The 26,679-nt window shown below is 36.9% G+C and overlaps 3 protein-coding genes across 4 annotated transcripts in view; all 3 read left to right on the plus strand.

Annotated features, from left to right (window-relative positions):
- The window catches only part of LOC141437116 (uncharacterized), a 3,865-nt gene extending 3,733 nt beyond the window's left edge, over positions 1–132 (plus strand). The window contains exon 3 of the mRNA XM_074100338.1: positions 69–132. Coding sequence (XP_073956439.1) covers positions 69–132 — 64 coding nt within the window. The remainder of the gene's footprint in view (positions 1–68) is intronic.
- LOC141437073 (uncharacterized) overlaps positions 1–26,679 on the plus strand; it is a 168,116-nt gene that overhangs the window by 99,501 nt on the left and 41,936 nt on the right. The window lies entirely within an intron of this gene.
- On the plus strand, positions 700–1,814 carry LOC141437078 (uncharacterized). Its single transcript, XM_074100295.1, has one exon. The coding sequence runs from the start codon at positions 724–726 to the stop codon at positions 1,699–1,701; it is 978 nt and encodes a 325-aa protein (XP_073956396.1). The 5' UTR covers positions 700–723; the 3' UTR covers positions 1,702–1,814.

Genomic DNA, 26,679 nt, shown 5'->3' on the forward strand with positions numbered 1-26,679 from the left:
ACCTGACATGTATTTATAATGTATTTTTTCATTAGGTAATAAATACATCTAATCTAATCTAATCTCAGAAAGAGACGGTCTGGTTGTAGTTCCCTCGCGAGCCCAGTGCAAATGGGGAACTTGGACACATAATTCGATCGCATAGCAAGTTAGTGTGTGCAGGTTACAGCACGATGTTTTACTTCGCGGTAAAGCTCATGGTAAATTTTAAATAGGTATCGCAAAATAGGTATACAGATAGACATTAATTTTGAAAAACTTAGGCTTTAACTAAAATTCTATGTCTGTTGATGAAAATTGCATTAAAATTAGTTGTGTATTTTAAAAGATCTAAACGTATATAAATATATACATAATAACAACAAACTGCTGGAAGTCACTTTGTTTTATACTAAATACGTAAGATGAAGATGTATAATAGCTTTTTGTGATTTTATACGAAAACGAAATTAGTTTACGAAGTTAGCAACTGGCTTCGATTTATTACAATGGATTAACTTTTAAGAGGAAATATAATCTTCTTATCTAAAATTTCCTGTTTGTCAAGTGTTTATTCTCTAAGTATTACATTACAACGTTCCTAAAGACTCCCAAACTCTAAATTGAATTTCGCTTGGGTGCCATAGTTATTGGAATGTCACTAAGCGCAGAATTAGAAAAAATATGAATTTAAATGATACTTTAATGTTTCAGGATATCACTAAAAATGGGCGAGAGACAAAAATGAAGTACTCACCAGATAACGACGGTATTTTCGTCGTGGAGGTGCAACAGTCCACCGCGTACCGGCCTAACAACAAGTCGCTCCAAAACTCTCCCCCACACGACCCTCAGATCTCCACCAATCAGGCTCTCATACATCGTGTTCCCGAAGAAATGGAGCCCAGGTGCAACGAAGATGATAGAAGCAGTGAAAAGTTGAGAGAAAAGGCCTTAGCCTTATCCAGTACAGGGTTGTCTATCTCAGATCTTAGTATGTCTTCCATTGGCTCCCACAACGTAAGCTATTCCTACGGCAGTCAAGTAGGGTACGAACAAGGACCTTTTGGATACCCAGTGTACGCTGGTTATGATATACCCAAGGAAGATATCGGAGATGGAATAATTCACGACAACTCAAGAGAACCTCTCATTACTAAAACCCCTACAGATCCAGACAAACCAGTTGTGACCGCAGCTATATTTAAGCAAGATTCTATTATTGGTAGCGATGCGCTCCAAGGTCCAGGATATTGTATCGAAGGGTCCACAGATGGACCTTTGTTGTCTGATGTACAAGCTAGAGAAGTCAGCTTGCAACACATTCATGATCAAATGGAGAAGAAATTAGAAAACGGGGTAGCGGTTATCGTTTCTGAAAAGATTGAAAGCCCGAAGAAGACTTTCAACAGAGCTGACAGTTTGCCAGTACGGTTAGAAGATGAAAAAATCCCAGATGCTGTTATAGATAAAACTATGGCTATGGAGACGATTCAAGAAGTTGATATTCCATCGAAAGACGCGTTAAAAGGGAAACGAGCTTCACTTCCTATTATAAGAACAGAGATGTATGAATCGGTTAAGGATGCAATAATGCCCTCGGGCTCGCCTAAATTTGAGAAGTTTTCTAATGATACCTCTCCATCTGATGCGATAGAGGTCCAACCGCCGATGATCACCATCACAGAGGAGGAGTGCGGAAAGTCTGAAATTGGTAGTTAATTATGTTTTGAAATTCCTAAATTTTATCTATGTAAATAGATGTAAGTTAACTTGTGATTAGGGCGGATATAAGGAGAGAAATGGAACGGATATATTGTTATTTGGGAAGGCAACTGAGAAATTTATATTTTTTGGCCAATCCAGTTATTTTTAACGACTTCAAATAAAGGAGGAGGTTATCAATTCGGTTGTATTTTTTTATAATAAAGTTATCAGTCGCCATCTTCAAAACTTGTGACGCCACTGGTGAGTGCGCATGATAAATTGTTTGATTAAAAATCAAGTGATTTATGTACGCCGTGTAAATGGTTAGAAGCATGGAATAGAAAAGTTCCGGGGGTAGAAAGAAGATTTATCATACCTTGGAGAAGGCTTCAAAAATTTCAATCAAAAATTCAAAAATTGTGTACGTATTAGAACACAAAGCATACTAAACACATTTTTCTTGCTTTGCTCGTCCTGTTTTACAATAAGTTAACACCATTAAACAAATCAGTTCCGAGACGTAACTCTAATAAAAAACACAAAGGACGTCATAGCGGTTTAACGGATCATAAAAAGTATGTTAAATTGATCATCATCGTTGTTGATTCATTCATGTTGATTCATCATCATCGTCCGAAAGACCACAACAGAACGCCACAGTGAACGTCAACTCTCCAAGTCTCCACTTGCATCGGCTGCCTGCGAGCTTCGTGATGTTGTCGTCAGTCCACCTAGTGGGAGGCTACTTCGTCTTTTGGTTTATGGAAGGATCAATCAGCCGAAGGTAGATTTGAATCGAATTGAGGGTCTTTTGTTTGGTAGTGTCAAATAGCCTATACATTAATAAGTTGAAGATGGATCTATCACTTCATGTACAGTGTGCTCAGTGTTCAAGAATTATGTCACTTGATTATTAATCATGCGATTATTTGGCAGGTTGAGGTTATCTTGATTAAAAAAACAAAGTTTTTATGTTCTAAGTAATTTAATAGTCTAATGCGTACATAAAATCCCGTTTGTAGATATTGGATGTAAACTAGGTCATTAAAAATGTTCAGTTATAATTGTAGTTAGTGATCTGTGTGGAATCTGTTTATGATTATGTTTGATGTTACGCCATTTTGTAGTTTTACAATGTCTTGTCTAAATTAGTTTTCTATAGTTGAGCTATTTAGATGAAGTAAACAAATCAAATTACGAAATCGAGCGGAATTAATCATTATTAATTAATTCAAGTCTTTTATGTCGGCGATTATATTTGTTAAAATTATTTTAATAATGTGAAATAAGCTAGTGATTTTAAATTAATATTTTTGAATTTTAAACACCTTGTTTTTATTTGGCTGTGATTTGCAACTGTAAATAATTGCATTCGTGTCAATTTTAGCGTTTTCTGATCCCTAAATGCAATTGAAGGGCGTAATGTGATAGAATTTTGTCGCTTTAGTAATGCATCTCAATGGCTAGGACAGTGTACAGTCATACAGTCACCAGCACCAAATATCTAATACAATAAGCGTGTATAAATATCTGATACGACTCTATTTCTAGGCCCAGAAGGACGTGTCAGATATTTTTGCACGCTCCACTGTGGCAGATATTAATGCTAGTGACTGTACAGTCAACTGCAAGTAGATCGATACGGCCAAAGTTACAAATATATATTGACTTTATTGGCTTAAAATTAAGGTCATGCATACATATAATATTTTTATAATTTTGAACGTATTGATATCTCAGTAGTCGACCCGATTGCACGTAGATAGATAAAATCCAATGTATTTTTAAGCGTTAAGAACATAAATTATCAAAATAATTACATTCACAAGGCTATAGCCTATAGATACCTACCAGTGGCCAGTGGCTAAGTGGGCGCCCGTGAACGCATTCATCGTCTCTTTCTACCCTCATCTTACACCGTGTGGCAGAAAGTATTGGTGAAATGGTTGCAATGAGGGCTATCGCGTATGAATTCGCCGCTAGAGGCGCTAGTGTAGCGTGAGGTCACCGAAATGTCAAATCTCATAGTTTTTGGGTGAGCTACGCGGGTTTATTTGTAATTAGAATAATTTTGTGATTATTTTGCATTACCTGAAATTAATTATGGCAATGTTTTGAGACAGTTTTGTCTTTCGGAAACCTTTGTCCTCTCTTTTTTTCCGAACAAAACGGGACTACGCAACACTGTGGTTGCTCGACATTTTTAAGGTACGGTTTTAAGGTGTTTTAAATATGATTTTAATCTAAACATTGTTTTCACGCCCGTAATAACAGACTTTGAAAGCCACATTGAAAAACCTCACGCAACAGTGGCGCCATCTAGAAAGACAAAAAACGATAGCCCTCATTCCGAGTGTTTTATAAGAAACAGTCCTCAGAGGTCCCAATATTCGCGAAGCCCTCGTACAATAAAATACTTGCGTTTAGCTCTAGTCTATATTAAATGCAGGTGACCCAAGTGTCCTGGTTTGCGACGCCCCTAGGATAGTACCACAAAACCCCAGGGCACCGTAATATACAGTTTGGGAGCTTCTAAAGCCGAGTTTAGACTTGCAAGAAAAATCCTGCAAGTTGCATTGCATTGCGGCGCTCGGTTGACCACTACAAACTCGTTGGCTTTACGGCCTCGCAATGTAAAGCAACTTGCACGATTTTTCATGGAAGTCAAAACTTGGCTTAACAATACTATAAAAATCTTGGGGCATAATTTTCGACTCTTATACACTGTAATTTGAAATTCTAATTTTCGTGCCGCTCCGCTCACGTTAATACGATTAAATAAAAGAGTGATAGAGACGAAATGATACAAACTTTGAATTTCAAAGTTAGAAGTAGGTCTGCAGGACGCATTGGCACATCCCCACGCAGCACATTTGAGCGAACTTGAAGTCTACTTTGGGTAGCTAGAGACACTGAATATTTTGAGATTAATTTGCGTTTCCAAGTTTTTCTGTATTATTTCCTTTGAGGAAGTTAGACTATTAATGTAAAAAAAATATAAACTACATTTTAATGTAAAATCATTGGCTATTCTTATTCATCTGTGCTCCCATCTAATTACCGTTTTACTTTTTTTCCTACAAAAGCGACACGATAATTAGACTAAGGGCACAGATCTGGATGTAACCTGGTGGCTAATTCATCTGTGCACTCAAGTCTAATTACCGTGTTACTAGTTGAAAATGAAAGTGGAACGCTGTGGTGTGAAGATGAACAGAGAAATGAAAATGGCCGTCATAACCAATTATAATTTATCAGTGTAGTTAGCATCTAATTATCTAGACTATTTAATGAATGGCTATAATAAAGGTAAGCCTCTGTTTGTTTATATTTTAGATGTGAAATCTTATTTAATAAAATCAACAACCCTATTACAGACCGAGCTAACTGACGTAATTGTAAATATTATAAATTATAATCCCGTTTAAGATTTATTTTCTTTATTATTATTATTGTTAAGCGTAATTATATAGTTTTCTATTAATATAAGTGACTGTAACAGTTTATTTGACAAATAATGAAAGAAGGGTTCATATTTTTTAACATTTTAAGTTTTAAAGTAGTAGTTGCAGTCCTTGTTATGCAAAGATGTAATTTAGTTTTGTCATAATTTTCCTTATTTTTATCACCTACATTTTCTGCCTATTTTCGGCTAGACGATATTTGAATCGTTTGTTAGTTGCCTGCTATTTTGTGATTAAGTATTTTATTTAAATAAAAGACAAATATTTTTGGGATATTCGGGTGAAAACAATGAGCGCTAATAAATACATTTATTAGTTGCTTTGATTACTTGCAATTTGAAGAGTTGGTTAATTTAATACCAGAAAGTATGTAAGATATAATTCATTTTTATTTCAAAAGGTTTATTTAGCCCTCGGTTCTTCGATTTTACTAAATTAAGCCTTAAAACGTACTACAATTGTTATAAATATAATGGAGGAATTGAATTTTTGTCTATAAAATATGAACATTAATTTAAAATAAATGTTATGAATTTGCTATTTTAATAAGTTTTTATTGTAAAAAATGTGCTGTTTAAAGAGACATCTTGGAACATTTTCTAGTAATTATTATGCACAATTTCTACCTTGGCTGTTTGAAATAAAACAATCAGGCATTAAAAAATAAAATTAAAACAAGTACCTACTTAATGACTTGTATGTACTGCTTGTGAAATTGCGTACATGATATAGAGATATACAACACAATACATTAAAGCTGATAGTTATTTATAATTTCTTTCCGGTCATTTCTAATAGCGGAATATTCTGCACCTTAAAATAACACGTATAGAAAGAGAAATAGCAGGTGCATTCAAGTTAAGCATTGACTTATACCGGGTGTGGCCTGTAATACGAGCAAAAAATGTAAAAACATAGATCGTCCTCGTCAATGTGAATAACATTAGTTCAGCGACTTTTAAAAATAATGGAGTCTTTGAATTTTCCTTTTTTTCATACAAATTAAATACTGCTATCAATGTACGCCATCCTAGAACACAACTGACGTCGCCTGTCACGCTACAAACATCAAGCATTTTGCTTTGCATTGCTTCTTCGAAAAAACATAAAAGTGTAATAAAAATTACAAAACTAATTATTTTAAAAAGTCGCTGAACTAATGTTGTTCAGTTTGACGAGTATGATCTATGTTTTAATTATTTGCTCATATTACAGGCGACACCCGGTATAATGGGTTTTATACAATGAATACATTGAGATTTTTATTTGTCTGATAGAAAGAGAAAGAGCTATCTCTCTCTCATGAGAGAGATCTCCTACGAAATGTAATAAATCGAAAACGTTCTGACGCTGTATGCCAAGTTACATTAGATAGATTTATCGAGTGCCTATGAGAAACACTGTATATTGCTGAATTTTAATTCAAACAGTCAGTCATAGATTTGCTTTGATTTTTAGCGTTAGTGCCGTCCGCAAGAATCGAATATTTACGTGCCAAATAAATTAATGTTTAATTCGATTATAGAAAAAGAATTTTATTACGATGTAAAAGTTGAGTTTCAGAGATAAATTTATCTACTAAATATTTGGACTATTTAAGTAGATTATTTTGCGTCAAAAATGTAATCTTTTTTTTGTTTATAGTTACTTTTAAAATAAATTTGAAGTAATTTGCAAAAATGTTGTGCGTCTCATTTTGTGCTCCTCATTGGATGCCACAGGCTTAGCTTTGCCTTGTGTGCTCATAGGCAAACCCCCTTATTTAAGTATGTGTGTGTGGGTGAGTGTGTAGGTATGTATGTTGCTCCGTCATGCTAAAACGACTGGTATTAAGTAATGAAATTTGGCATTTTTGTTTATAATGCAGCGTCAATATAGACCACGATGTTATTTCTGGGAATTCCTACGGGAATTATTAAAATCCCGGCATTTAAATTTAACTACTGTATCTAAGGATTTATGCGTGTGAAGCCGCAGGTGAACACTAGTAAATCCTAAACGAAAATGAAAAATAAAAATGAAATAATATTTATTAACGATAATCTTCCTTGAAATTAAACAGTTTTTTCTTAAATTAATAATATAAAACGATAAGTTTAAGGACAACTTAAAATTTCTTATCTCTAACATGCATTATACAATAACTTTGGTACCCGTACTAGGCATGCCTGTATCGCGGGGACCAATTACATTATAGTTTCTCCAAATATGACTATGCCGGCTGATAGATATAAACTCGTGGGTGGGACTATTGTGGTACCCTAGTGGCACCTATTGTACGGATCTCGACAAAATACTAAAACAAGTGTTAGGAACGCCACCGTTCATTAAAAAGCGTCAAGCTCAATGTTTGAAAACTTTCAAACATACAAGTTCCCTTTCACAACCAATACATTTCGCTTACATAAGGTTCCACTCAAAACACGATAGATGGCGACACGTCCCGTTGATATCAGCGCCATCTGTGGAAGGGAGGATACAACTATCTTTTGAAAGCTACGGCTAATGTTACTAGTAACGCCATCTACAGGGTGGTGATTAAATGAGACAAATTATGTACGACGCTTTTTGTTAGTAAAATGTTTACGTTTCGGGCTATGGATGCAAAGTTAAGGAAAACGCTAAAAGATGGCGCAATTATGATGAAAGATTTGGTCATTATTATGATATGATGCATGATGGACACATTTAATATTCTGGGATTTAGATCACTTTCGATTAAAATAAATTAATATTTAACAAAAATTGTGAAGATAATATAGGCAATTAAGAATCCGCGTGGCGTCACGCTGTGCGGCAATTTTTGTATGACTATTCTTTGTTTGTATGACAAAATAAAACATTATTTTTATGTACATGTCCAACATTTTGTGATAATACCGGGTGTGGCCTGTAATACGAGCAACAAATTAAAACAAAGATCGTCCTCGTCAAACTGAACAACATTAGTTCAGCGACTTTTAAAAATAATGGAGTCTTTAAATTTTACTTTTTTCAAATAAATTAAATGCTGCTATCAATGTACGCCATCCTAGAACACAACTGACGTCACCTGTCACACTACACACAACAAGCATTTCGCTTCACATTGCTTCTTCGAATAAACTAAAAACTGTAACAAAAATTAAAAAACTAATTATTTTTAAAAGTCGCTGAACTAATATTCCTCACTTTGAGGAGTATGATCTATGTTTGAATTATTTGCTCATATTACAGGCGACACCCGGTATAAGTGACGAACTAAATAGAGTCCTATTAAATATTATAAAATCGAAAGTTTGTAGGTAAGTGTTTGTATGTTACCTTATCTAAACCGAACCGATTAAGATGAAATATGGTTTGAGTTCCCGCGGAATAGCGACAAACGAATTCTACGCCGACGGAGAAACTACCAATTTGAACAATATCTACTACTTTTCATATCAAAATCAGCGCTGCAGGCGTCTAACGCTTCAGCATAATGCTGAGTCAGCGACCGTTTCACTTTCGCGGGGACACGCAAAATTGTGTATATGTATTTACTATTTTCATGTGTTTTTCTTTATTATTATTTTTGGTTTATTTGTTTTGCTGCATATGTGTGTCTTCTGTGTTAGTGAAAGAAAGAAAGAAGACATTTGTCTTCTTTCTTTCTTATATGAAATCTTTACTTTTGTTAAAGAGTTAAATTGAAAATACAAACTGAAATATAGTTGCACAGAAAAACCAGAAAAATAAGACCAGCACTGGGAATCGAACCCAGGTCCTCGGCATTCCGTGCCGCGTGCTATAACGCTACACCACTGCTGGACAACGGTACAGACACGAATTTCCCCTATGCACCACATATTCTCAGCTTGTTTGTTTCTTATTTAGCCACTTAATTAGTGACGCTAGCGACATCTATACCGTAGCCCTCATCGAGAAACTTTCGGCATTCCATTGGAACTAACCGCTCACCCGGACAAGAGATATTGTTAGTAAGCAATCGAATTAAGATTGTTTTTTTTTTAATCTTTTTGTATTTTTTATTTCAATTCCAATTTTTTTACTTTTACGGGATGACTATTTTAATAGCGGTCAGAGGGTCACCGATGGTGCTGGCTCAAAATCTGGGGCGTTCTTAACGTCTCAGCATTATGCTGAGCCAGTGTTCGATTCACAACCGCAATGACACATACTATCTTATTTACCTATCTATACTATCCTACTTAATAATATTGTTGTGTCTTGTGTATTGTTCTCTATTGCTGTGTTGTGAAGACCGTAACGTTTAAAAAACCACAATACTAACGCCATCTAGCGATATTTCACCTGTCTTTTAGCCCACATTAAGAGAGCTCGATAAATACGAAATTTTCCGATGATAATACGATGGAAAACCATTATGCATTTCTGTATTTCTTTCGCATTTATAATTTTAGGTAATGGTATTAATAAACATGGATGAATCTTTTGAGTGACCTAGTTCTTTATTACGTCAAGTTACATACTCACCGAACATCAACCGCCGCGCAGCGAGGAAGAAGGCAAGCCAGTGCGGCAGAACGTTCCCAAAAAATTAAACAGATAAAAAGGCAGGATTACGTGCGTCACCGACATCTGAACTACCCTCATCTCGCCGCTATTGATTCACTGCGGATAATTGAGTACACGCGTGTCACCCCCCCACCCCACACGCGTCGCACCTCATTTGATTACAACGGAAAAAGCGGCGAAAAATCGAGTAGATGCGATGCAGTAATCGGCCCGTCGCCATGACAACCCATATTAACGCGGGGAGGCGCGCACATAAATAGATTCGCACATAATACCGATCCACACACTCCCCCGCGCCTCCTCATTTTTGTACAGTGTTAAAAAGCCTAAAACCGCCCCCCGGCCCAGTTTAAACAACCCCCGCGCCATGCAGATTAGCTAAAACTACGCATTTTTTACCCCACTCCAGAGGGATCTTTTTTCTCGTTTTTCCTCTTGCCTCCTGCTAACTACCGAAATGTGGGTTGGGGGGAGGCAGGAAAAGTTTGTGTTTTAAATATGTCCGAAGGCACGCATTACAGTCGTGTGCGAAATACGAATCATTAGAGGACCCTTTCCCGGGCTCTGGATTTGCTATTCCGATGTTTTATTTGATACTTATCATGAGTAATGTCGAAGTAAACAGTTAAATTCATTCGCAGCTTTGTTAAATACGTTAATGTGTGGACTGTGGGCCGTCTACCAATCTTAGATGGCCTTGAACTTTAAAGATAAATAAATACCTATTTATTCGTGACATTTAGGCGTTACAAAAAAAAGCAAACACAAACAAATTATCATGAAATTGTCCGAACTCAAAATTATATCGACCTTGCAGCCGACGCTGGTCTTCCGTTGGAACCATTACAATCGTTCAACATAAATCGTTATTTGGATTTCCACTGATTTAAAAAAAATTGGTATACATTAATATCACGGTGTAATAACATTGTGGTAAAATTTAAAAAGGGAAACCAATGGTTTGTACCAAGAAAAACTATTGATGAGTAACAAAATTAGCATCGTTGAAAGAAGATTGTCAAAAATAATAAATATAAAAATACTAGCTGGTATTTTTGAGCATTCAAAGATCTAATTTATTAAAAAGAGCTCCAAATCTCAGCGAGCAAATCGAATGTGCTTTGTGTTGGGATCCTATTTTAATGATTTAGTATGCATTAGGGCGTAGAGAATCTAAACTATCCAGAACAGGAGCTCCACGACGCGGAGCTTCGCCAATTATGTTATGTCTCATACATATTACTGTTTAGAAATATACATTGTCTTCAAATTCTTCCTATTTCGAAGGATTTTGAGTAAGACTGAACGGCTCAGTTTTTAATTTTTAACTATGACTCAAAGTGGAGTCACATCTTCGACGCACACTATATCAAAATCAAATTACGGAAAAATCTGTTAAAAACAATTAGAAAATTAATTAATTAGTGAATTAGACTCAAAAAACATTTACAGGGATTTTCAGTCAAACGAATCAAACCCCCTGCTGAAGTATTTTGGCAGAATTTGAAGACATTTTCTATAATCACTGGGTGATTTTAAATCAAAATGTGGTTACAATTTGGAGGTTCTTTAATATTGTTGGATGAAAATTTATAAGCTTGGTGATATTTTTTTACTATTAATTAATGATACATGTAATTTTTTCAAACGACAGCGCTGGTACAAAACATGCTAAAACAAAAAAGAGTATTCTGTATTTACACATACAATATGTTACGCTAAAACAAACTAATATTTACCAAGAGCTGACAAATACATTCAAAACTAGTGTCAAAGTTGATAAACGAGTGAAATCCAAATAGAGAATATTTAGAATGGCACCAAATAACCGTGCAAATTGGACATACCGGTGGCGCAGTGGAAATCACTTTCATTTTCGGTTTCAGCGGGAAGTTGACAGCATTGAAAATTGATAGGCCATTGACATCCTGTATTCTGTAAGCGAATTATTTCACGCCACCTTTTGTTAGCGTGGAGAACAGATGGCCGTTGGGGCCAAAGAGTTCTCGAATGGAGGCCGCGGATCAAGCGCAGCTTAGGCCTCCACCAACAAGATGGACGGATGACCTGGTTAAGGCCGCAGGTTCACGGTGGATGCAGCCTGCTTCCAACTGAAGCAACTGGAGGTTAATGGGGGAGACTTATGTTTAACAGTGGGCATTCTACGGCTGATATGATGGTGATGATGATTAAGATTGGTTTTTGGAGTCTTTTCGCTGATCTACTGTTAATGCACCACCTGCTGTGAACTAGTCCTTTTTCTTTGTGTAAAAAGTTTGCCTGGAAGAGATCGCTCTTAAGCGATGAGGCCGCCTATTGCTTACCTTGTAATTTTCTCTGTGTACCTGTTTTCTGTATTGCTTACTATTTCTGGTGTACAATAAAGAGTAATTGTATTGTATTGTATTGTACCTATTGTCTTTTTGTATTTTTTATATGAAACCCAAATTTTGTTATTTTTGTTACGGTCATCCCGTAAAAGCCATGTCGAAAATACAAACTGAAACAAAACTGAAACTGAAAAAATAGACCAGCGCTGGGAATCGAACCCAGGTCCTCGGCATTCCATGCCACTACACCACCACTGGAAAACTCCACTGCACTGATCCAGTACCTGGATTCGATTCCCAGCGCTGGTCTATTTTTCTGGTTTTTCTGTGCATCTATGTTTCAGTTTGTATTTTCGATATGGCGATGATGATGACTTTTTTTTACAAGGGTGGGGAGAGGCCACCAAGCTGGTCGCCTTATCTTAAAGCCTAGTTCTTTACTACATGCATTGTCACCATCTGGATGAATAGCGATCTACCACTATGTCTCTTTCGGCTCTTCCTGTCATGTATGTGGAATCAACTTCCATCAACTTCCATCAGCACTGTTTCCAGGCAATTTAAGACGACCAGATGGCCTAGTGGTTAGAGAACCTGACTACGAAGCTTGATGTCCCGGGTTCGATTCCCGTCTCGGGGCAGATATTTGTATGAAAAATACGAATGTTTGTTCTCGGGTTTTGGGTGTTTAATATGTATTTAGCTATATTATTATATTTATCCGTTGCTTAGTACCCATAACACAAGCTTTGCTAAGCTTACTTTGGGACTTGGTCAATTGGTGTGTATTGTCCCGTGATATAAAAATGTATTTATTTATCAACTCACAAAGGACCACATTCGATACATTTTCACAAAAGTTTGTTTACGCAAGTTTCAAACATGAAGAATCCTTTGCGAGAGACTGGAGTCTGAACTACTCGTAAGTGGGTACCTGTATTACAGATCACCAGGCTCTCACCCCAAGGACGCAAAAAATTAATAAATAAATAAGACAACACCGACTGACCTACTCTCAAACACATCAAAGGATTTATACTTCCTTTAAAGACCGATAATAGGCCAGTGACATCTTCTTGAGTTGTAGCTATTTAAGGACGGTGGCGATCATTTCCCATTAGATACCTACCCGCTTCCTCGTTCATAAAAATAAACAAGTCAATCATGCATATGGCACGTTGCAAACCCGCATCTAATCTACAGCAGGGCTACTACGAAACTCGATGTTCGTGTCGTGCGTTCCCCTGACACTTATACTATTTTATACGAGAGCTAGAGGGACAGTACGTTACGAACTTCGAGTTTCGAGTTTCGTGGTAGCCTTGCTGGTTCACATCTTCAGTCTACCTAGTAGAAGTCCTGTCAACGTAGCATACCTTCCAGTTTGATTAAATGATATTGTAACGGATAACTCACCCGTAGCCCTTCTTCCTAGGCGCAACGCGACTCGGCGGCTGCCGCAACACGCGCACTGCGCGCCACTGCTCTGCTCGTGCCCCGACGAAACTAACACCGGCGCACAACTACCCGCATTTTCATCGTCATTTTTATTACGACTGTCAAATGTAGGGTAGCACACAACACTATAGTCTGGCTAATGAAAGATGAACCTGCAAAACCGCGGCAAATTCAAAACAATTGGTATCACTATAGAATAAGTAATACTACAAGTACAGAAGCTTCTCTGCCGTACAAAAGTAACTATTAGGCATAAAAATCTTACCTACTTTATGCTTCTCTGTCTATCGCATGCCAATTGGAAAATAAGTAATTATTTAAAACGATATGTTGAACATAAAAAAGTTAATACGAATATTTTTGAGCAAAAGTGAATCTTAAGAACCACAATTGTATTAACCAGTTCCGAAAGGTATATTACTATCAAAATATTTTGCCTTGTCTACTAACCTACAAATTCGGTCACCGCATCTAAACACTCTTTTTTCTGTTTGAACAAGGCTTCCCTCTCTGCTTGTTTTTGTTTGAATTTGCTTATCGTGGTTAAAATAATCAGCAAACAAAAAACTATTTTAACACACGAAGGTACTAAACTCAACAAGTCAACAGAATAGATAATAGTACAAGCTCAAGTGTCTGTTTTCTTAATTCAATTCAATTCAATTCTTGAAAGTAAGTATAGCTCCATCGATACTATCGATGATTCTGCCAATGTCGAGGTTGGAAAAGACACTATCGGTTAGCCGTTGTACGGTAGCTTCAGCGTGCGGTACTGTTTTCTTATACTCTTTGGTCTGTTTGCCCATGACATTTGAATAATGTTGCCACTCAAATAAAAGCTGGGTTCAGCTTTCATTAGCCATACTTTAACAACATCACTCTGTAAAGGCACGTTCACACCAACCTATGACATCTCACGGTTTCACGTTCAAAATTCCAGTTGGATTAATACTCGCAGTAGCTTCTTTTTGTACTATCAAAGGAACTACACTGCGAATAATCCTTCCAATTCGTGGTCGTATCACACGAGAAATTCTCTCACCCAACGGTTATTCTGCGTTTTTTTAGCGTCTACGCATACCAACGAGTATGTAAAAAGGTTTTAGGCTGAATTCTTATCTGTGAAATTACATAAAGCCTCTAAAAACAATGTGATTCCCCTACGGGAAGGGCCGTTATTATTTCCCGATTTATTAGTTAGCGGTCCGGCTCCCTTTATTCCTACAGGATCTCTATGCGCGTTTTATTTTGAAAACGATTTTAGATAAGGGTTAGGATGGATGGTGCAAGCGATGAGAGTTTAGCGGAGAATAGGATTGCCTGGTTTAAAAACCGCTATTACTATTACTAATTAAGTAGATACCTAATTTTTAGCTGGGCTTTTGCTTATGTAGACCAATTATCTGGCAATAGAACTGGAATTCCGGGATTTTGCTAAATTACCGTTGAAATTGTAGTTTTCATTGACATTCCGTGCCAAATTTCAAGTCATTACTTAGCGGTTAGCATTTTGGGATTTTAAATGGATTACATTGGAATATCGGGACAAAATGACCTAGGTATATGTTATTCTAGATATCCAGCTTTCTGCATATACATACAAACGTTGCAATGAGGGCTATCGCGTATGAATTCGCCACTAGAGGCGCTAGTGTAGCGTGAGGTCTCCGAAATGTCTAATCTCATAGTTTTTGGGTGAGCTACGCGGGTTTATTTATAATTAGAATAATTTTGTGAATATTTTGCAATATCTGAAATTAATTATGGCAAATATGCGTTCCGGGGCAATGAATGTCTGTGTTTTGAGACAGTTTTGTCTTTCGGAAACCTTTGTCCTCCCTTTTTTCCGAACAAAACGGGGACTATGCAACACTGTGGCATGCCCGACATTTATATGGTACGGTTTTAAGGTGTATTAAATATGATTTTAATCTAAACTTTGTTTTCACGCCCGTAATAACAGACTTTCAAAACCATACTTAAAAACCTCACGCAACAGTGCGCCATCTAGTGAGACAAAAAACGATAGCCCTCATTAAGTAAATGTTTGTAATTAGAGTATTTTGAAGTTACTGCGACCCCGTAAAAGGATCGCGAACCTACAGGGGCATTGAGCAATGACATTGAGCGGATGTGTGCGATAGCGGGTGTGTCATACTTTATACTAGCCGTCACCCGCGACTTCGTCTGCGTTAATTTCGGTTTTAACTTTCCCGCGGGAACTTTACAATTTTCCGGGATAAAAGCTATCTTATATTCCCCGAGACTCAAACTATTTCATCTAAATCGGTTCAGCGGTTTAGACGTGATGAAGTAACAAACAAACAAACAGACTTACAAACTTTCATATTTAGTATATTAGTGGGAAGTGGTATTTTGTCTGTTTATTTAAGTCTCATATGTATGATTAAATTTAATGTAGGTACACAATTGTCTTTTTTATTTATTTTTTGAGTATCTAATACTCTTTTTCTTTTTACTGTACATAATTTTGACTGTTTGCCTATCTTTATAAATAGTCTTCTCTTAACGTTAGCTGGAAGCGATACCTTATATTAGGAGCTTATTAGCCTTTCTACTTCTGTCCGTGTATCGGTTTTCTTTGTGTTCGTGCAATAAAGAATTTACTTTAATTTTACTTTAATTTATTTGAATGTACTTATATATAACTTAACTTAATAAGGGCCACGGAGTTTTGAAATTAAAAATTTGCAAAATGAAACATTTGGGAAAAAAATTGCGACGACATAATACAAAATCCTTTCCATTCAATTCAAACATATTTAGATAAAAACGCAAACGTATTTTTAATTTCATTTTACCTGTGAAAATCAAGTGGTCCTTATTCTTTTTCGACTAGTAGGTATTACTAATTGCTGTCCTGCCTTATACTCAAGTGTGTAGATTATACGAGTATTTGAGGGTTGTGGGGTCAAACCAAATAACTTGATCCAATAATTTCAAAAAATTTCGAAGTAACATTTTTATAATAGGTGCTATCAGCCAACTATGTGGTCTACCACCCTAAATTTGATAATCGTTTGCATGTCACAAAACAATAATGCCATTAGACGTTGTCTGTCAACTTGAAAGTTCGACTTTAACGACATATTCATTTGATAGGAACGTGTTTAAAAATTGATAGACCACTTATTTGGCTGATGGTACTTAGTTTTTTTATTCATCACACACACACACACAAACATCACGCCTGTATCCCCAAATGAGGTAGGCAGAGCACACGAAATGTTACCGCTTCGGAGCCACTTTTAGCAGTTTTAGGTTTTAAGTTTGACAAAAACGGTACAATAGTGACAGGTTGCTAGCCTGTCGCCTACGGTATACCTTAACCTATATCCTCAGTCGCCTCTTACGACTTCCACGGAAGAAAGGAGAGGTGTTATTCTAACCCGACACCACACAGGTTTTTATTCATCAGTCACTTATTTTGACTTATCGGGTTTTACCACCGCAACCCCCGAATGTAGACTTCTTGGCACCTATGACTTGCACCCTGCAGCTAAAGCTGGAGGAACGTGTGGGACGATCGATGTAGCCCCGAGGTATCGTTGCAAACACCAATGATGTTTTTTATGCCGGATTCTTTGTATACGAGCCTCAACTGAGTTATAATTTGCAAAGGATGCTGCTTTAAGTACTTAGTGAAATATTTACAATAGTTTTTTGGATGGGATCCGTAACGGTTCTGTTTATTGGCGTAAGAAACAAATTGGACATAAATAGTTTAGGTTTTTTTAATAGCCTGTTAAAGTGTCCCACTGCTGGGCAAAGAACTCCCCTTCTTTCCGCCACTCAAGCATGCTCCTGCCACTCTATTTGATGCGTTCAAGTCATACCGCCATCTTCTCTTCGGCCTGCCTCTGTTACGATGGCCATCCCACGGAACCCAATGGGTAGTCACCCGCGACCTTATGATAGTTAAGCTTATGCAAAATATGCGTGTTCATGCAGTGGGTAGTAATTTGGGTCCATCGCTGTGAGTGCATGCGGCAGACATGACCAGCCCAGTCAAATAGTTTAGGTTGAGGTCATTTTTTGCTTCTTCTTCTCTCCTTCTTTATTTTTCTATTTTCTTCTGTTTTTTGCTTTTGTGAAGTATTGCGGTCCAGCTATGCATAGCCGCTCCTGCTTTGAATATTTTGCAGTTGTACGGTCAAGGGATTTAATTCATGACCCACTATGGAACCTTTTCAAAGGAAAAGTCATTACGACTTCCCTTGTTAATTAATGCGATGTCCCTATGACGTTTACTGTGAAAGGGTTCCACGGTGGCTCATGAAGTAAAGTCCTTGACCGTAGAGTTAATTTTCTCGCCTTCCTTTCTGTGTTCCCTTCTTTCGCAAACAGAAATTGCATAGAATTTAGTTTCACAGAAAATGTTTCTAAATAAGGCGAAGTGCTTCTGAATCAGTTGATTCAAAGAGAGTTTTTAGTACCATTAACCAGTAACATCAAAACACAGTTTTAATAAAAACCATTTAATTTCAATCCGGAACCAGATTAATGTTCGATTAACTGTTAAATTTGATTTTTAGTAGCTTTGAAATATATAATTTAATAGTAGTCAATTGTGTTGGCTAACCAGTGGCGTTCAAGTGCAGTATTACCGTATAAAATCTATGGAGGACTCGAGTTTTAAAAGCTCATAAAATGTAGGTATGGTATGGTAATCTAATGGTATCACATATACAGTCATCGATAAATAAATAAAAACGAAGTCCGGTAGTCTGGAACCTTGTATAACAATCATCATCATCATCATCATCATCTCAGCCGTAGGACGTCCACTGTTGGACATAGGCCTCCCCCGTAGACCTCCAGTTGCTTCGTTTGGCAGCGGCCTGCATCCACCGTGAACCCGCGGCTTTAACCAGGTCATCCGTCCATCTTGTTGGTGGACGTCCTAAGCTGCGCTTGCCGATCCGCGGTCTCCACTCGACATATAACAATATTAAATAACTAATACTGAATTACAACCATAACTTAGGCAGTCTTGCAGGAAAAAAAACTAGATTTAGTAGTTAATCCAGGCTTAAGCTTGACAGTTCCATACAATTTGACACTACTAAACTGAGCTTAACGCTAACTCGAGATTTATGTGTTTACTGCAGTGGGCCTTAATATTGAATATCTACACGAGTAAATGTTTACAAGCTTTTATTTAACTATTGCCTGTTTGTAGTTGTGGCGTCAAATTTTGAAAATTAATTTGACCTACTTCTAGTGGTAGGATTGATTTGAAATTTGGTATACAGTATTCAAAGACAATGCAAGTAAGTATAGTCAACAAAACGTAACTACAACCAGCAAAAAAAGCGTGTATTAAAATGACATTTTTAACGGTAATTTCCTATAAAATCTACTACCTATGACCTCTCAAGCAGATGATTGTGGATGTGCATGTAGTGAGAAATTACATTTGAAACTGACCATGTGAAAGAAAACGTCGAAACCTGCACATACCTGCGAAAAAAAACTATGATGTGTGTGAAGTTCCCAGCCTGTAGAAGGCTCGAGTGGGCTATGATTCAAGCCAGTATTTTGAGAGGCGACCTGTGCCCAGCAGTGTGACTTAAATATACAGGCCGGTGACGAGGGGCACGTATCTGAATATCGAATTGAAAATATCGATAGTTAAAACGGTCGAAACTAATCTACCCTAACCACTTGTGATATTTTGACCGTCGAATTTTTACAAGCTTTTATATAGTGTCACCTGTCCCGTTGTCTGTCTGTCTATCTGTAATCAAATCTTGCAAGTTAAATTTGACCAACTTCCAGTAGTCAGATTGACTTGAAATTTGGAGTAGGTACTTATGTAAATCACGTGACAATACAATAATCTGCTAGTCACATCTTGGTAATCCGGCCAGGATCGTCTCCGTAGGAAGGAACTCTTCAACGGTTAATAGCATCGACTCGAGGTATGCAAATGTAGTTTAAGTGAGCAAAAAAAGCTTGTATTGAAATGAAGTTTTTTAACAAAACTTATTAACTTTAGATATATTAATTTTCGATGTTCAGATATGTCCCCGTGACGAGGTCAAAGCTTGCTGTGTTCGTATCTGATAAATACTGCACCGCATTCATTCTTAAAAATAAACATGGCGACTAGATAATTAACCCTTAAACATGCAAATGGTATACTTCAGAGAGATGACCGGCGGTTTTCTAACTTTTCACTTAAGGGGTTTTTTCGATGGGAGACCCCCCCTCCCCGGGGAGGGTCTGCTCAACAAATACACGAAACTGGGCAGAGGTCACTAATTCGATTCAGATCTGAATTCTATACGTGTGTACTCGTGTGTGTGTGATAGCGGAGGCGTTTTCAGGCTTATAATTTAATACGTTTTGTTTGTATTGTCGTATTTGTGGATATAAAAACGGCATGGTGGCGTAGAGCGTAGTGGGTTCGAGCCCGGATGCACACTGCAGGTAATGTTCGAAATTCATGTGCGAAATTACAAAATATCAATAGGTATAAACACTGATGTATTAAACTGTAGATCCACAGTCGCGCGTCCGAATATGTCCGAGCCAAATGAGCGCCACTTTGGTAAATGTGGCCTTCTTTTTTATCAGTACGTTGTTGTCAGTGCAAGCGTAACGATGCCCACGTGCGTCTTTAAAAAGTGCAAAAATCACTCGCGAAAACGGAACAAATCTGATGGAATATCATACTTTCAGCGAGTATTTGTTGTTTTTTCTATTACATTCTAATAATCAGAGAGAAATATTGATTTAAATTAATTTTAAAGCCATTTCTAAATTGCTAATTAAAAGATAAACGTTGCCAGAATTCCACAACATTGACAAATGCCTTGTCTTTGTCACACGCACAGGAAAGCATATCAGTAAAACGAAACAGATAAACAACAGAACATGGAACAAAAGTGTAGTGGAGTTGCAGTCACTCTATTTTATTTACCGAGTCGCTTAGCAACGGGTAGCTATGTCGTTTGAATATTTACCTTGAAGTTTGCGATTTTAATTATGTTTTATAAAAGCTTCGATAATATAATGTACTGACTGTCTGACTGTGTGGTTAATTCGTTGTTGTGCAAAATTAATAAAGCAATTTATGAACCACAAACCTCAATAAAGCCAACTTTGATAAAGCGCTCGCCAAATCTACACCGTATTAATCACTATGTTTACCTATTGTTTTTTACACTAAAAAAATCTTACTAAGTATTTTACACTGTTTACAAGGTTTATAATACAGTTTACAATTTATTCACACTAGTCGAGCTAATTACACAACATACGAAGTCCGCCGAATTTCCCGCGAATGAACTGTGCTGACAGACAGCCTGCAATTTTTTTTGAGCTGCGCGCGGTGTGCGCTGGCAATGGGTTTAGAAGCAAACAGTCAGAACCAAGGAGGATGAGAATTCAAATTGTTTTTTTTTCGAAATACTTGCACAAGTGCTTACATTTCGGCGATATTTTTAGAAGCTTTTCTGTAGCTTGCCCTGTTTGCTTATTTATTTATTTATTGTTTGTTTGTTTGGGTCAAATCTTGGAAGCTAAATTTGACCCACTTCCAGTGGTCCGATCGACTTGAAATTTAGCATACTTATGTAAATTTGGTGACAATATAATAATCTGGTAGTGACAACTTGGTGGTTCTGTCAGAATCGTCTCTGCAGGAGGGAACTCCTCGATAGTTAATAGTACCGACTTGAAATTTGGTACAGATATGTAGTTTAGACGACAATTCAAGTACAGTCAACAAAAAGTACATTCGGCAAAAAAGCTTGTATTAAAATTAAATTTTTAACAAAAACTTATTACAAGCATTATATTTATTAAAAAAAAAAATGTCTTTATTGCGGTTATGGTTATTTGCAGTGTAATGTAACTATGTTTGCTCGGGTGGAATCTTTCAACACAAATTTGAAGTGGATATCTTCAACCGATTGAGCTGAAATTTTACACGCATGTATACTTAAATCCGATGACAATGCAATATTATTATAACATGGAGTTGATCTGATGATAAAGCTAGCGGGTGACCATAGGAACTCTGTGATAAACGACACGACCACATCGAGTTTGGACTCGTTTGTCGTCTTGACGAGTACTTCGGTAACCAGGGGCATAAAGTAGGTCTCTAGGTGCAGCGTTTTGGGCTGTGCGTTGATATATCAACAGTCAGTTAGTCAGTTTATTATTTTAATTTTATATATATAGCCAGTGCCGGATTAGCCCATAAGCAAATTAAGCGATTGCTTAGGGCATCACGACTTGGGGGCACCATAAACAGCACCAATTTTTTTTTTGTTAGCACATAAAAGGTAAGGCTGTTTGAAAATCCGCTTGCTCGTGCCTCCCCATAATCTCTATCGTCTTTCATAAATATAACATTTCGTCGCAATAAATACTTATTTAAAATATAGATAAGGGCGGGGGGGGGTTGGCATAGGCGTGCATTGCTTAAGGCATCAAATAGGCTTAATCCGGCTGTATATAGATTATCTCGAAAACGGTAAACATTTGGACTAAAGAAAATTAGCTTAAAAGTTACCTTTTTTTTAATTTAATTGACAAAAACTCTTTATTACGAAAGTCCTCTCCGAAAGTCCGAATGCATTCTTTGTTCTGCAACCTAAATTCGTCCGTCTTAAGAAACGTCAAACTCATCCAAGCAATCTTGCAACGTCGCCTTCAATGTAGCAAGTGAAATTAATCCCTCTGCCTTTTCTGATAAGGCTTACATTCATATTCGAGCATGCGTATGTGAAATTGTGGAGTTAGCTGTCAAGTGTCAAGCGTTGTGGAGTTGGAGCGAAATTTAACTGTAATAGAGTAAAGACTAGGTTCAAATTTCGTCACGTATTCTTTTTATTTGTTTGTGTGGTGGGATCAGTGTTTCTACGCACACGTAAATATTTTTATTAATTGTGGAATATGGCCGCTAGCGAAATTCAACTGTAACTTAGTAAAGACTAGGTTCAAATTTCGTCACGTATTCTTTTCATTAATTTGTGTGGGTGATGATTTTATTTGTTACACAAACAAATAAATAGTTCGGACATTCTTTGATGGGGATTTTGTTTGGCAATGTGTATCTACAGTTTAATACATCAGTGGGTATAAATATCGCGGGACATTTGATATCAATTGAGCTAGTCCCAAAGTAAGACAAATGGTAAATAGGATACATAGTTAAATAAATATTAAACATTCGAGACGAGGGTACAATTCGAATTTTCAACCGACTTCAAAAAAGGAGGAGATTCTCAATTCGTATGTTTGTTTTTTTAATGTTTGTTACGCGTTAACTCCAACAAATTGTGGGCCGAATTTCAAAGTTTTTTTTTTGTTCTTAAGGGCATAGTACTTACGAGGTGGTCCCATTGTAACCAACTCAGGATCTGATGATGGGATCTTAGAGAAATCGAGGGAAATCTCAAGTTTTAAATGCACAACTAAAGCGATTTTGGCATTTTTAACACCAAGACAATTATTTACATTCAGAAAGTATCATTTGGTGAACTGGACCTGATGAAGAAGGCCGTTGGTACCGGTACCTACTCTTATAAAATAATATAACTATGTTGTGTTTGTTAATATGTAGTATGTGTGAGGTAGACGACTACATAGTTCCACTCCTGCTGTCTCATGCTGAGGCACCGATTTCAAACTAGTTGAAAATTATTTTCAAGGTTTTTGTAGTCGGTTCCATTTTTTGTAAAGTAATGTTTTTTCATAAATAATAAAATTACCCCGATTGAGAATCGAACCCGGAACCTCAAGCTAGTCTACGGCCGTATTGTCTAACGTGCTGACGTTCGCGATCGCATTCGCCATCCCTTTCTACCTGCGTCTTATAATGTGTAACAGAAAGAAGTGGTGAAAACGATTGTTATTCCAAGTGTGTTGGACAATAAGGCCTCTGGTTCTCTATCCACTTCTCCGGTCGTCAATAGTAACGCTGCTAAACGATACTAACGCCATCTAGCGATTTCGACCCAACCAGAGTTTCATTATTATCCCGTTTCTTCCTTCCTACCGTCCATTATAATTCATCCAGTTCACACAACCTCAAAATTTCATGCTAGCAACACTTACAAGTGTAACAAAACGAGTACTTCGAATAGCCCCGAAGGCCAGGCAGCCCTTGGCCGGGGTCATTGTCCTAGGCACCCGAAATTCGAAAGCGCTAAAAACATTTTTCAAAATGGCCGCTGAGACCTGTTGCCCATGTAACATTACTCTATGCCAGGGATCCAGAACCTTTGTATTTGGGGTCGCGATTTCCTTAAAATAAAATTGATATTTATTTAGTTTCTACGTTTTTGTCATGTAGGTATATTAGTGAGAATGTTATGCTTTACATGTATCGGGTCATTTATTTGTTTACAGTGTTTTGCAGTAAAAATACCTAAGTACATGATATGTTGTATTGATTGTTTACCTTATCTCTATTGAAAAAAAAAACCACAACCACCAGTACTAATGGTGAGTAGGTACCTAGTGAAAAAACACTAGGTACCTATCTTGACATTGTCTTCATTTCTTAATTTTGAGTTACCTGAATGCAATTCTGAAAGGGTAATTTTTTATTTATTTAATGTACACACAGATTTAATTAGAGATTGTCATTTTCACGTCACTCACATGCTTAGTAATCCTCTCTCAAAAACAATAACAAATGGAAGGTCGCTTAACAACATGTAGGTACAACCTTATGTTTATAAAAACAAAACAGTTTACCTGCTAAACAAATTTCAAATGAAAACAAGCAAAAGCATCCAAAAGTACCTAACCTAACCAAATACTGTTTGTGTTTTGAAACTTTGTTGTCTTCGAATTATTAAATATCTAGCCTTTACTGGCTACTTCGTACGCATAAACCATTAGGAACTAGCAGCTGATTTGCAATATCGACACTTTACAAAATATCTCCAGGGACATTCATATTTTACATCTTGTAAAGCGTTGCATAAATAACACTCGCGCCTATTTTTATTTTTCTAATCCTAGTAGTCCAAGTATCTAAATTTTATCCCAATTATTTGGGCATTTGGAGAAACTGTATGCTTTATTCAAGACGTCCATCTCTCTTCTTGTTTGCATTTCTTTTGCGTATCATTTGACTGCGTTGACTCAGTATTTTGATTTTACACAGCTCCAAGGGGTAACAGACCTGTGTATTTGATATTTATTACAACTGAATACTTCCTCGCGTTTCTTGAGAAAAAGGATATTGAGAGATGGACAAACGGACAACAAAGTGTTTCTATGAGGGTTCTGTTTTGAAAGATCGTGTTCTATAAATATCATAATATTTCAGCTATTTTGAAAAACTCGCGAAGTCTCCGCTCACAGAGTGTCTCGTAAGAAAAAAGCTATTTTATAAATTAACTAAAACAAAGTAACCACTTTTAAAAGAGCCAAAAATTGACAATCCCTGCGCCAAGGGTCTCGAGCCAGTTGAATTTCGCCTACGCACACACGCGCATGCACACTCGCCTGCATCTTGCACTAATATGCACCTGTACAAGGAACGAATTCGGGACTAGTTTTGGGTAGCGCTAACCGGATTGCACCAGTTTTGGGGCAAGCTTGTTGCTAGATTTTCGGAAGGTTATTTACAAAATTTTATTACTTCAGAACCTAACCTTACCGAGTCGGTTTTGCCCCGACCCTGTTCACTTGACATCATTTTATGAATTAAATTCGGGCTTTGTTCCGCTTAGGTACCTTGATTTTCGTCTCGTGATCATGGCGCATCCAACTGTACCGAAATATCGAGCTTCTCTAAAATCAAGGTACGCGGACCAAACCCGACGAGCCCGATTTAATTCATAAATTTAGTAATGAACGCGATAGTTAAAATTGTATGTAAGTAGTTAAAAATCTTATGCATATATTTCAATTAAACAGATTCTATTAATATGCCAAATCCGTTATGTGAATTCATAGTAGGACAATTAATGTTGTGCAAAATACAGACCCATGTAGCCTAGCAGTGACTCGAGTTTTCTAAAGTTTAACATGACGTCAATGATGTGAATTATGACAAAGCTTGTGTTTACTAACTCTAAGAATTTGTAACCTTAGATTTAGGTACTAGAAATACTAAATCTATCACTCTTTGGGTTGTCTGACGATGACGACGATTTTCGGGAATTCCCATGGGAATTTATAATAAAATCCCAAAATTTTAGACTGGCAGATCGAAATGGTCTACGTACGCGATTGAAGGCGAGTAAACAGTGGTGAGTGGTAGGCGGGTAATAGGTATGTATTTTGTTTCTTTTCTTTTGTACAATAAAGAGTTTACGTACATATATACGTTTAGACACTGATGTATTAAACTGCGTTTAGACGACCAGATGGCCTAGTGGTTAGAGAACCTGACTAGGAAGCTTGAGGTCCCGGGCTCGATTCCCGTGTCGGGGCAGATATTTGTATGGAAAATACGAATGTTTGTTTTCGGGTCTTGGGTGTTTAATATGTATTTAAGTATTTATATATACCTATATAATTATATTTATCCGTTGCTTAGTACCCATAACACAAGCTTTGCTCAGCTTACTTTGGGATTAGGTCAATTGGTGTGAATTGTCCCGTGATATTTATTTATTTATTTATTATACATACATACATAAACTGATAAAAATAAACTATGTAACAAATTATAACTGTATCAGTACATTTCAAATAGACACGTAACGGCCTTTGCACATATATACTCAGAAGCACAAAATTTGGCCCGCTCTACAAACAAAATTACCTATTTCTCCATACATTTGGGGGCCAGATTTTTTGCCGCTCAGTATATTATGGCATTTTTAGGGTTCCGGAGCCAAAATAGCAAAAATGGAACCCTTATAGTTTCGTCAAGTCCGTCTGTCTGTCTGCCTGTATGTCCGTCCGTATGTCACAGGCACGTGTCCGTATGTACTCGAAAACTACAAGATGTATATCAATGAAATTTGGAGTACAGATGTCTTGTAGAAGCCGCTATTAAGTTTGTAGTTAAATTACAAAAATAAATATTTATAGGGGGGGGGGGGCACTCCATACACGTAACAGAAATTGAAAAAAAAAATTTTTACTCGCATTTACGTGTGGCACGTAGTTCGACAGCTCTTTTGAAAAGATATTAAGGTTTCTCAAAAAAACTTTTGATTAAGTGAAGATTTTCGGAAATAATCGCTCCCAAAGTAGCAGAAGTTGTGTCTCCC

This window comes from Choristoneura fumiferana, chromosome 17 (assembly GCF_025370935.1).
Source record: "Choristoneura fumiferana chromosome 17, NRCan_CFum_1, whole genome shotgun sequence".
NCBI lineage: Eukaryota > Metazoa > Arthropoda > Insecta > Lepidoptera > Tortricidae > Choristoneura > Choristoneura fumiferana.